Here is a 12,135-nt window from a genome sequence, read left to right on the forward strand (position 1 = left end):
AAGTTCCAGTGATTAAAAGTCAGATGATTCCCAAAAGCTTATAAATTTATATTTATTCTTGATTACACTTTTATGTTTTTTTGCCTTTAGTACAGCATATAGAATTTTCTGCATTTTTATTTTGTTATAATATGAACTATCTATGCTAACTTTATATCATCTACATGTTTCATAAACATGAGATATATATTTTTATTGATGTCATCAATAAAAAGAATAGGGCAGGGAAGAGACTGCCATGTGGTTTAATATAATTCATTACTGGAAGCAATTGTCATAAATTACCTAATGTACTACCATCCAGCTCACAAGTCTCCACTTTGGCCACAAGCATTAGGAAGAGAATTCATCAAATACCATATTGTATTCCAAACTAAGTTTATAGTATTCCCTGAAAAAATGAGTTTCCCACCCCCACCTCTAAAATGCTTTATCCTAAGCATTCACAAACCTATTCACCAATTAATCAAAAGAATAAGTATTATACCACTGACACATGTGTCACCAAAATAAATCAATCATTTTCACTCACCTCCAGGAACTACAACAAATCCAGTACTCCTCCTAATTAATATGTCTTCCCTCTCCTAAACCAAAACCCAAAGTTCTTTAAAGGTGTTTCAATAACAGCAGACTCCTCCAGCATGATGGAATAATCAACAATTATTATAATTGTTCTTAGAGAAATAACTTTCTTACCAAGATGGAACTTTTCTTGATGCTTTAACCGTGCAAACCGTGATTTGAAATGTTCTTCACAATATGTACACTTAAAAGGTTTATCTTGAGAATGTAGAATCATATGTTCCTCTAAATGTGGTCTTCGAGTAAAGGATTTCTTACAAATCTAAATAAAAATGCACATAAAATGTAAGAGAAAATGAATTAAAAATTAATATACAAATCTCATGAGAAAAAAATACACAAATAAAAATAAAGAAGAAATTTCTCCCAACAGAAAACTTCTCAAAACTCTAACCGAAATTAAATATTAAGATAAATTATCAGTAATGACGTGTTATTTTTTAATTGCACAGAAAAAATTTCTCTGGAAAAAATTATAGTAAGGCATTATTTTAAATTAATATTAAAAGTGACTGAATTTCACATCTTCGAGTCTCTGATAAGGATACAGAATAATCTTAATTCTAGTTAAGTATTTCATGGATTTAGAAATACTATTTTAAATCACTTCTATGTCATGAATAAAAGGTTTTATCATTGTTGCCATTTGATTAGGAATATAAGTAAGAAACCACAGAAAAAAGGATAATTTTGTATAAAAGAAAGATTCTAAAAATGAAAAAAGTTAATTACTTAAAAATCTAATTACCTTACTTTCTGAAAAAGCAGCATTACATTTATTTTGGTTTTCTAATACAAAGAAAAATTAAAACCTCTTACATCGCATTTCCAACTTTCACTCTTAGTCTTCTTAATTGAAATAAATTCTTGTGCATTTTCAGGATGAAATCTACCAAAGAAAAAGAAAAAGTTGGTTAGGAAAAGATTATATTAACACTCCTTATGAAATCTATTGTCAAGTAATAACAAGAATCAGGAACTGATTCTTCTTTTAAAGAGACGAGTATGTATGAGTACAGGTATAATTATGATTTCAATACATTTATTTGTATACTTAAGTTCATGCAGATATAGTCAAAGGAAATCTAATCATCTTTTAAATGCATTTAAAAATCTACTTATTTACACATATGAAAGCAATCCACATAATATTTTTTGTCCATATTTCAGGACATTCAATTCCTTAACAGTTAAATTATAATACTATACTATATAGTCTTTCTCTCACAAACCTTTATATATTAAAGACAAAGTTGAGCAAGCATGAAGAATAAACTTCCTAGAGTTCTAAAACCATATATTTCTGAAAACACTCTTATCAAAACCAAAGATGAACCAAAATGCTCTGTCTTCAACTTCTATATTATGAACTATAGTTTTTATCTCAGTAACAGAAAATTCATTTTAATGGAATGATGACAGTTATGCACATACATTTGCTGCTCTTTTCTCAATTAATCTGTAGCCTCTGAAAAATGTTAAGCAATGAAAACACTGGAGAAAAGGACTTCATAGATATTTTTAGTTTATTACATATTTAAATCAGAATGCAAAATAAATTATGGAAGCAAGATAATACTTGCCTCTTAACATGCTTGGCTAAAGTCTTCTTGCTTGCGTGAAGTTTATTACAATAAGGGCACTTGTGCTCCTTCTTATGAAATTCTGTTTCATTACTGTGCTTCTTTCTGTGAACAGTAAGGTTAGACTTTGTCGAGTAGCGCTGGTGACAAATATCACACTCAAAAGGCTTCTCACCTGTGTGAACACGGGTATGGCTCTCATATTTTCCTAGCAAAAGAGAGCAATGAGAATTAAATTCAGCATATTTGCTATACAGGGACTGAAAAATTTAACAAAAGAACAAAATCTGATTGTTAAAAGCTATTTAATATACATAACCATACCCACAACTAGGAAAAAATTTACCTAAATCTCTACTTCTGATAACTCCCGAAGACCTACTGCTTTGAACTTACTGCTCAAAATATGTCCTTTGTTTAAAATCAAGTTATTAAAAAAAAAATTATTCATGTTTACACACCTTAAAAAACATGGGTTTGGGAAAATTTTCGAAAAATTCAGTTTGCAAATTCTCTGAAATAACACTTTAAAATGTACTTTTTAACTGAAAATTAAAGTTCAGCAAAAGATCGACTCATCATTAAAATTTCTTTCCATATTTTATATTCACTGTATATATCCATGAATTGAAAGGAATTTACAGACACGAAAGCCTTTTTTAAATATCATAAAAAGGTCAAAATTATATGCTTACATATCTTATAAAATATGACATTTTTATCTCTTTCTGCAGAAAGTAATCTGGAAAGGGTACTACACATCTAAAATACTGAACAAAATCTATTTTATAAAATAATTCATTACAACCAATTAATATAAGACCTCCTCGAGTTATAAGACATTAGGAGAACAAGAAAATCACCTCTATTTGACTTCATGTTTAATACTAAACCGATAAATCCAAAATATATAGGCAGTTTCAGAGACAACAAGGAAAGGAAAAAGACTTTCAGAGTCACAGTTCATATAAAACTTGCATTATCGTTCCACAACCAAGTTCTGTACTAGGTTTTACTAAAAGAAGGAATGAAGAAATTTTAGCCCAGGCTTTCTAGAGAAAAGTTACAATAAAAGAAGAAATAAAAGGATACATTTTGGTTTAATTTTTATTTTCCTACTTAGAATCAAATTCTTTTACATCATTATTTAGAATAGAAATCCTCACATTCCAGGGAAAGAATAGCATCACGGGTAAGGGCATGGGCCCTGGATCCAGACACCTATTTAAAGAATCCAAGCTCTTTAAACAGCAGACTCTGTGACTCTGGGCGAGTAACAGATCTATGTCAAAAATTCCTCATCTAAAAACTTGGGATAAAAATAGTTATTTACCTTATAGATTATTGTAAGAATAAACAACTTACATAAAGTACTTACAACATTGACAAGTTTAACCTATCAATTAATTTTAGCTATTATTATCATGTATCTAAGTTGTGAATATGCTCATCTAGTAGCTTAAAGTAGAAATTTAAATGAAAGATACTTTCACACAAAAATCAATTAAGAAAAATCTTCCAATATGAACAGCATTTAATTTTTAATTAAAAATTTAGTTTTGCTCTACCCTGCAAAATAAACGTATAAATTATTCTTCAGGCCAATAGCTAATGTGAAAGTATAGTACTTCAAAAACAAAATAACTCCTATTAATATCATGCATATCAGAAATAGCTCAAAATATTCTGAGGCCACTGATGAAGAAAGTAATCATAATAATTTTTCTACTCAATAAAATAAAATTCATCAATTTAGCAGATATATCCATACATGATTGAATTTAATAAACTATTACATATATATTATATAAAAATTCCTAAAAAATTAATTATATTGAACTTATCACATAAAGGAAACTGAGTAAAAGAAACCATGGTATTTTTCTTAAAGTAGGGAGTAGGATGTCAATCACAAAGAAAAACAAAAATATGATAAAAAATCCATTAGGTATTGAGATTTAGGTTACATACATAACAGTCCATGTATTTTTTTACCTGCACATATTCAGAAAACTCAGTGTCTGGCTACCTACTAAATTAGGTGTGTGATCTTAATTCAGCTAATTATATCCTGTTGGTAACTGAGTTTAATAATACTTAATGGGGTTGTTATGAAAAGTAAATGAGTAAATACGTATGCAATACTTTGATCATACCTGAACACAGTACTGAAAAATGTTAGCTATAATTATTATTATTACGTGAATTACTAGTCACAGCATATTTTGATATGTCAAATATAAGTTTGAGATTTATGAACTCCGTTAGAACAGATCAAGCTAGGGTATCAGATCTCAGAGAACACTGAAAGAACTTTGCTTTTTCCCCATGCTACTGCTAAAATTGCCTAATATCTGCTTTCTCTTTGCCACTGCTGGGGCATACCACTTACATATACATATACATGCATCACTACCACTTCCCCTGCTGTAGTAAAGGAATAAGCTCTAATCCTGGGATGTTACTGGAAGGAGGGAGTTCTTCTGTGTCCCAAGACGAAATCTCCAGTGAATTTTGACAGACATATTTACAAATAATAAGAGGTTTTATAACACAAGAGTAGAAATGCAATACAGTTTAGAACAGTGCTTTACAAATTAAATGTCATTAGTGTTCATGAACTCAATGGCTTGGTTTGCATCCAGCACTGAAAAAAAAGGTATTCCTTTTATATAATATATACATAATAGTTTATTAAATTCAATCATGTATGGATATATCTGCTAAACTGATGAATTTTATTTTATTGAGTAGAAAAATTATTAAGATTACTTTCTTCCTCAGTGGCCTCAGACTATTTTGAGCTATTTCTAATATGCATGATATTAATAGGAGTTATTTTGTTTTTGAAGTACTATACTTTCACATTAGCTATTGGCCTGAAGAATAATTTATATGTTTATTTTGCAGGGTAGAGCAAAACTAAACTTTTAATTAAGAATTAAATGCTGCTCATATTGGAAGATTTTCTTAATTGATTTTTGTGTGAAAGTATCTTTCATTTAAATTTCTACTTTCTATTGAGTAGAAAATACTTTTTTTGCTTTATGTGTGCACACATATATCACATAATACTGTATTTCTGACCTTAAACTATCTCAAAAAAAAAGTATGAAAAACACTGATTTGACAGGTTATAACCAGATCATTACTGGTATAATTTATTTGGGAAAATGTTCTGAAAGTTGAATTTATCCTTTCTCTATTATTGTAACTCACATGCTTATATCGTATTCCTTAGCATTTGTTAAACATCAATTAGTTATTAGATGAGGTTTCAAAGTCAAAATCCAAACCTTATGAGTATGTACTAGAGTTTTAATTGGAAAAGATAGAGGTCATTATGCTTCAGAACTTATTCCCCCATATAAGCTATACAGAATTATCACTGTCAGATTTGTTTGCAGTTTTGGAAAAAAGAAAAATCAACAAATCAGTTCTTGTATAGGAGACATGGCTAAATCAAATTAGCTACTGTAGAGGCGGCACGGCTAAATCTTAAAACCTTGAATTTATTCATATGACATACCCAGAAGCACACTTCTAAAATTTTAGCCATAAAATATAGAATTGTATCACTGTTACATGCTCTTCTCTAATAAAAACCAAACGGAATCTCTATTGGATGGCTAATGAATCACATTTAAGGAAAAAATAAAAGCTACAAAACATTCCCTACCTCCAGAAGATATTATGAACTTAATCAAAGATTTTAGTTCTCTGTAGGAATAATAAAATTGATAAATTCCATGAAAACATTTATCCAAATTGTCTCTCTCATCCCATCTGTCATCTTTTCCCTATTTTTGTTGTTTACCCATTAGGTTTTTGGTGTAAAAGGGCAAGATTAAATGACTTATTTGCATAAAAATAAGCCAAGAGGACAGCTGGTTGCGTAGGAAAAAATGTAACCAACTGGATCAGAAGAAATCTCACTTCAAGCAACTATTAAATATATCAGAAAGGATAAAAAAAATCCAAAGTAATGCAATCAAATCAGTAGAATACATAATCCGGAGTTAACATTTCTAGCAGAATGTCTTAGAGCCAATTCGTTATCTCATAAATTCACTCTGGCAGCCAAGCTAGAACCTTAAAAGGAAGACTATCTGGCATTATATAAATCCAAATTAAAGTCATACGCCAAACTTTTCAACTTAGTTGAATTCAAACTTATTGAAAATTTATTATTTAAACAACCTAGAGTGGTACAAAGGACATTAATCAAGGTAAGTTACATAACCTTCAGATTTATCTAGATGGACATCCTGAGAGGAATGTGGGGTATGAGGACAATTGGAGAGTGTCCCTTGTAGTTTTGTAAGGAACAAATAGGACTTTCTGAAGGAAAAACATTTAAGGCACATGGGTCTTTTCCTTCCATATATACTTTTCATTCTACCCATCACCAGTCCACTTAGTTTAAATTCTAAGTAATTCTCTTATGTACTCACTTCCCATCCAGATCCCAATGCCATTCATCCTCATTATCCTTCTGATCCTTACCACATCTTCTTTTCTCTCTGGCTCTTCTCTCACTCTTTTCCAATTACCTTCTCCACACTGAAGTCAGCATGACTTTTCTAAAATTTATATCGAGTCTCATTTCCTTTGTCAAATTTTTTCAACAGTTTGTATCACCCCGGGAGAAAATCTAAGCTCCTCTGTATGGCCTACAAGTCACTCAAATTTGACCATTACTTACCTGCAAATTCTCATCTCCTATAATTGTTATCATGCCTCTTTCTTCACTTTGAAACCACCCAATCCCGAGCAATTTCCAGAACACAACTTTCTTCAATACCTTTACACATTTTGGTGCTCCCGCCTTTTAAATGTCTTCTCATTCTTTAAGTCTCAGTTCAAATACTGTCTGCTCTGTGAAGCCTTTCCTGATTCTTAGTCCTCTGTACTTACTCTGATAAGATTATCTTTACAGTAATATGGTTGTATTTTTGTACTCATTAAACACAAAGATTCTTGAGAATAGATAATATATTTCATATCTGGTTAGCAGTGTTTGGCAGATTAGATACACTCAATAAATTGTATTATATTACATCAGCAATTAGTAATAAATTACACCAGCATATATATCTAATAAATATGTTAATGTAATGGTGATGAGAAAGTACAGGTAAAAGTAAGCAGCCCCAGTAAGCTAAGCAACAAGGCTGGTGGATAGAAAGGAAAATGGAAAACACAATAAAAAATAAGCCCTACAATGTGACCTATTGATTCCTACCATATCTGGGCCAACTAGTAAACTATAGTTTTACTATAATAGTAAACAACTTTCACTTTTACAGTAAAAAAGCCACAAAATTCCTTCCTCTTAGTATACCACAACTTTTATCTTGAGCAGTGTTTTCCCAAATTGGGTGTACAGAACTCTAGTTTCCCAGGTAAAATAAACACCCCGAAAAAGAGTCGTGGGTTAAATGACTTGAGGAAATGCTTGAAGGTAAGCAACACCAAGTTCTTTTATGAGAACTTGGCAGAATATAGACTGTGAAATATTCTGTGTTTTTCCCAATCTTACTTGAACACAGAGCCCATCTCTCATAAAGCATTTCACAGGCATGTTCATTGCGGCAGTTTGTGATCTATATACTGAGCCTACAATGCTATTTGTGAACTGATGCCTACTTATTCATTTCCAAATCAAATCTGATCAAATTATGGCAGAATACAGAAAGCTTATGCTTAGAGTACAAAGCCTAAAAGTAGACTCTTATCGGAAAGATAGAATGCTCTTAAATTCCTCAACCCCAAAAAGTTGTTCTCTTTTCTGTACCCCTCATTGTACTTGTTTATAGTGCTACAACAGCACTTACCCAGTCTGACTTTAAGTATGCCTTTCCAATTGATTTACTACAGAAAAGATATTTTATTTGTTTGTACAGAGCCCCCAAAACAGTACAAAAGTAATAAATAACCATTGAATTGTTAAAGGCATTTGATTTAGGGAGAAACATATTCAAAAGCAAAAAGAGGTTACCACTATTAAGCCATAGCATACAGTTTGATAGCAAATGATTACCAATACTCTTATTAAACTAATCCCACCTCTATCACTAGCATAACTAACTCTGCAGAACACCTGTAGACATCTCAAACTCTAAGTAATTCTACAAGGTAAAACTGCACTTATATGCTCTTTTTTATGTGTTACCTATATGTAGTATTTCACAATTTCATAACTTGAATTTACTTATAAATAGCTTAATTGTTGTAATTAAAATGTTGGCATCAGAACAGCTCATGTAAGATAACTCTGAAAATTATTTAGTAACAAATATTAGACATCTTGAAATTAAACATTCACTGACATTTTTAATTTAAGAGTACAGACCACATTTCCTACATTCTCTAAGAGAATAAAAGTTGATTGATTCACTATTATAATAACCAAAGAGCACTATTAATCGGCCACTTCCTAAATATTCTACCTGCAGTAATAGTAAATACACTCAGCACAGTTTTACTGTTTACTCTGTATCAGTGAAACATTCCAATTCTAAAAGTACTGGCCCCTGAAAAATTGACTAAATTTAAACCTCACAAATTACCATACTCATTGAGAGGAAATGGCACACAGATTATTAAATTACAAATCTAATACAATTTAATTCAATTTTCTGCAATGACAGAAAGTAATACTTATTTCTGAAATTAAATTGCCATATAAATCAAAGCTATATACACACAATCATTGACACTCTGAACACTTTCATACCAAATACATCTGTCACCTGCCCTTGGAACATGAGGAAGGGACAAATAAAATTTGTTTTAGGCTACTATACATATTAAAATTAACTCCTGAATCACAACAAATTTAAAATAGGATAAAATACATACTGAACACCAAAGTATACTCCTCAATTTAGCAATTTTAAAAAGTTACTTTCAAAGTTTAGTTTTAATTATTTTAACTATCAGCTTTAAAATATCCAAGAAAATACGCTGTTAGAAACAAAACAACCTTTCTTTTCTTACCTATTCGGTCAAATGTTTTATCACATTTAGGACACTGCAATATTTTTTTGTTACTGTTCTGAATGACTACTGGAGTTAATCCCTCGTGAGTATTTCCCACAGAATCACCAGCCTCAGGTTCCTCGTCTCCATCATGATCTTTTTCACTTTGTTCTTCAATGTCAGAATATTCATCTGACATTTCCTCCTCTAGCCCATCTTCTTCCACATTATATTCACTTCCAGGATCCTCCGAATCATTTCTATCTGACTTTTCCTTATCAAAATTTTCTTGATTCAAATTGTCTGACCCATCAACACTTTCCTGTTCATCATCACTGGTGTCATCGAACTTAACAGGGCACTTCCGATTCCTTTTTGATCTTCTGGCGGAAAAACTTCTCTCCAGCATTTTTAACCCATGTTTTTTCCCTAATAAAAGTGATCTATGGGTTTTAGTCAAATGGTTCTCTAAGGATTTTTTATAACAGAAATGTCTACTACAGAATTTGCACTGATGATTACTTGATAGTTTTCCAGTTAATTCATTTAGCGTTTCTTCTGATGATGACTTTTCAGTTATCTCAGACTGAAAAGTGGCAACGCTTTCGTTATTTAGCAACTTAACTGCATCTATAATGTCCAGAAATTTTGCAGCCTCTAAAACAAGCGGTATTTCATATTTATACACAAAAAATTCCGATGTGTAAAGAAATTCAAGCAAATGCTGAAAAACTGAATGCGTTACGTGATCCAGGGTGACAACATCGGTGCTTGGATTTTTGCTCAAACAGGCGTGAAAATAACTACTGCCAACAGCAACCACCACTTTATGTGCACTGAATTCTTTTCCTTCTACTATGATAAGTAAATCACAGAAAGATGGTTGCTTCTGCCTATCATCATTTAAATACTTCAGTAAATTCTTATTATACTGCAAAGAACTCAAAAGCTTCCTCTGATCTGGAGAGGGAGGAAGTTCCTGGTAACAATGAAGGGCTTCAGGAGTTGGTCTTTCTGTAGAATGAGTATAAGTTACTTGGTTATGCGCCACTGCACCATTTCCTTCAGAAGAATCTTTATGATAGCCTAGATGGATCTTCTCATCAAGATTTGAAGTAACCTTTCTCCTTTTCTTCATTGCAGTACAACAATTTCAGAACTAGAAACTTCATAAGTGTGTTAAAGGATTTGTAAAGGAAAACTAGATTGTCTTGGATAACACCTTCTGGAGGGGCGTGTCCGAGGGTGTCATGGTCTGCAAAACAGTAAGAACCACATAAAATAACTCCACGGCAAAGTAATTCTATATCACTCAACAGCATTCATCAATCCTTTCTTAATTATAACAAATAATGAAAAAGTCACAGCAAGGTTCAGATCTTAAGGGAGGAGAAAAAGGAGAGCCGGGTTAGGAAAGACAGCCAACAAAAGAATAATTTCATAGAAAGCCACAGCACACCTTCCAGGCCTGACTCACGAACACAGTGGATATTATCGGGCAAAAAAGGGAAGGATCCCATCAAGAGCGTTGACGGTGCAAGTCGAGGGGGACTGCAGTCGTGGTTTAGGGGCGCTAGGATGATGACAATAAGGCCGTCGCGGTCACGAAATCCGAGCGTCTCTATTAACATGCTTTCCCAGGGTGGGCAAGGCACAGCTCTTCACCGACAGAGTCCCTCGGCCAAAACTGCCCGGCGGGAGACGGCCCCAGGAGGGGCGCAGAGCAGGAGTGGGGTCAACCCGAGGGACGACGAAAGGAAGCAGAAGTGCCTTCCACGGTCCTGCCCGGCGGTGAATGCACTTGCCAAAGGCGAACCCGCTACCCTACCCGCCCCAGTTTCCCTGGGCAAACGCCCCACAGATCCATTACCGGGAACCCAGGGCTCCCCCGCTGGCTCCCAGCCGCTGAGCTCCACTCGGGGCGCGCTTACCCCAGCGCCTACCCACTTCCGGGTTCAGCCACCCTCCCCACCCTTTACCTCACCCCCTCCCCTCCCTCCGCTCTTTCCCCTCCCAAGCGCCTCGCCGCCTCCGCAACTACCGAACACGTCAAACGCGCGCGCAGCCTCCGAGCTGCTCTAAGAAAGCAGCGCGCGACTCTGATCTGGTCACTGCGCATGTGCGCGGTCCCAAATTTGAGCATGCTCCATAGGTTCTCCTTGCTCCCTTGGGGACCGGTACTCTCGGAATCCGTTACTCCGGGTTTTCGCTTTTCCTTGGTGGCCTATTGTGATTGAACCAGGGGAGGTAGTGCTAAGAAAAGGAAGAGGAAGAGAGGAAGACTGAAATGGAGATTAGAAGAGCACGAGAGCATCGCTGAGAGAATAGCAATACCACAGAATGTATTTTATCCTCACTGATGTGTTTAATGGTTGCAGTCAACCACACGGCAAACCCCGACAGCTGGTTCCAGCAAACACGCTGGCATACAACTAAACAGCCGGTCTTCACGTTATTTCGTTAGTTTTCTCGATTTAAACAAGTTTGTATAACTTAACTCTGCACAGAAAACTGTACATATAACTCTGCAGCTGGTAGAACAGAAAGGGAAGTCAACAACAATAATAAAATTCACAAGGACAACTTTTGGAGCCAGAGCCTGAGATTTTTCATTTTTAACAGTCTGAAGTAGTGCTGACATTGCTGGTCTGAGAGAAACATTTGACTAACTAAGGGCCTAGATCATGTGATTTTACAGACATAAAGAAAATAAAACAGAAGCTGAGACTAAGTGGGATGAGTGTCCGGATCCAAGACCCCTCGTCCTTCGTCCTTCGCCCCAACTCACGCACACACATGTGGCTGGAATCCCATGGCAACAGTCTCAGTGGGAGAACCAAGGAAAGGAATATTCCTCCCTGAGACGGAGACTTAGGAGAAGCGTACTTGTCTCAAATTATCTAGATGAAAAGAAATTAAAAAAAAAATCAATGAAAATTCCTAACAAAAAATAACATTCACGTAGACTTGAATAAGGATTGTG

The 12,135-nt window shown here is 34.0% G+C and overlaps 1 protein-coding gene across 2 annotated transcripts in view; it reads right to left on the minus strand.

The window, feature by feature from the left end:
- The window catches only part of ZBTB41 (zinc finger and BTB domain containing 41), a 50,453-nt gene extending 39,317 nt beyond the window's left edge, over nucleotides 1–11,136 (minus strand). Inside the window, exons 1-5 of one of the 2 annotated variants that reach the window (XM_077157315.1) lie at nucleotides 11,023–11,136; nucleotides 9,171–10,407; nucleotides 2,169–2,376; nucleotides 1,405–1,474; nucleotides 700–847 (exon numbers count right to left, since the gene is read on the minus strand). In XM_077157315.1, the coding sequence (XP_077013430.1) occupies nucleotides 700–847; nucleotides 1,405–1,474; nucleotides 2,169–2,376; nucleotides 9,171–10,290 (1,546 nt within the window). In that variant the 5' untranslated portion in view covers nucleotides 10,291–10,407; nucleotides 11,023–11,136. Of the gene's footprint in view, nucleotides 1–699; nucleotides 848–1,404; nucleotides 1,475–2,168; nucleotides 2,377–9,170; nucleotides 10,408–10,611; nucleotides 10,988–11,022 lie in introns of those variants that run through there. The other variant, XM_077157316.1, reaches the window with a different exon arrangement.
- Nucleotides 11,137–12,135: the final 999 nt, after the last annotated feature.

The sequence above is a fragment of the Tamandua tetradactyla genome, chromosome 4, assembly GCF_023851605.1.
Source record: "Tamandua tetradactyla isolate mTamTet1 chromosome 4, mTamTet1.pri, whole genome shotgun sequence".
Taxonomy (NCBI): Eukaryota; Metazoa; Chordata; class Mammalia; order Pilosa; family Myrmecophagidae; genus Tamandua; species Tamandua tetradactyla.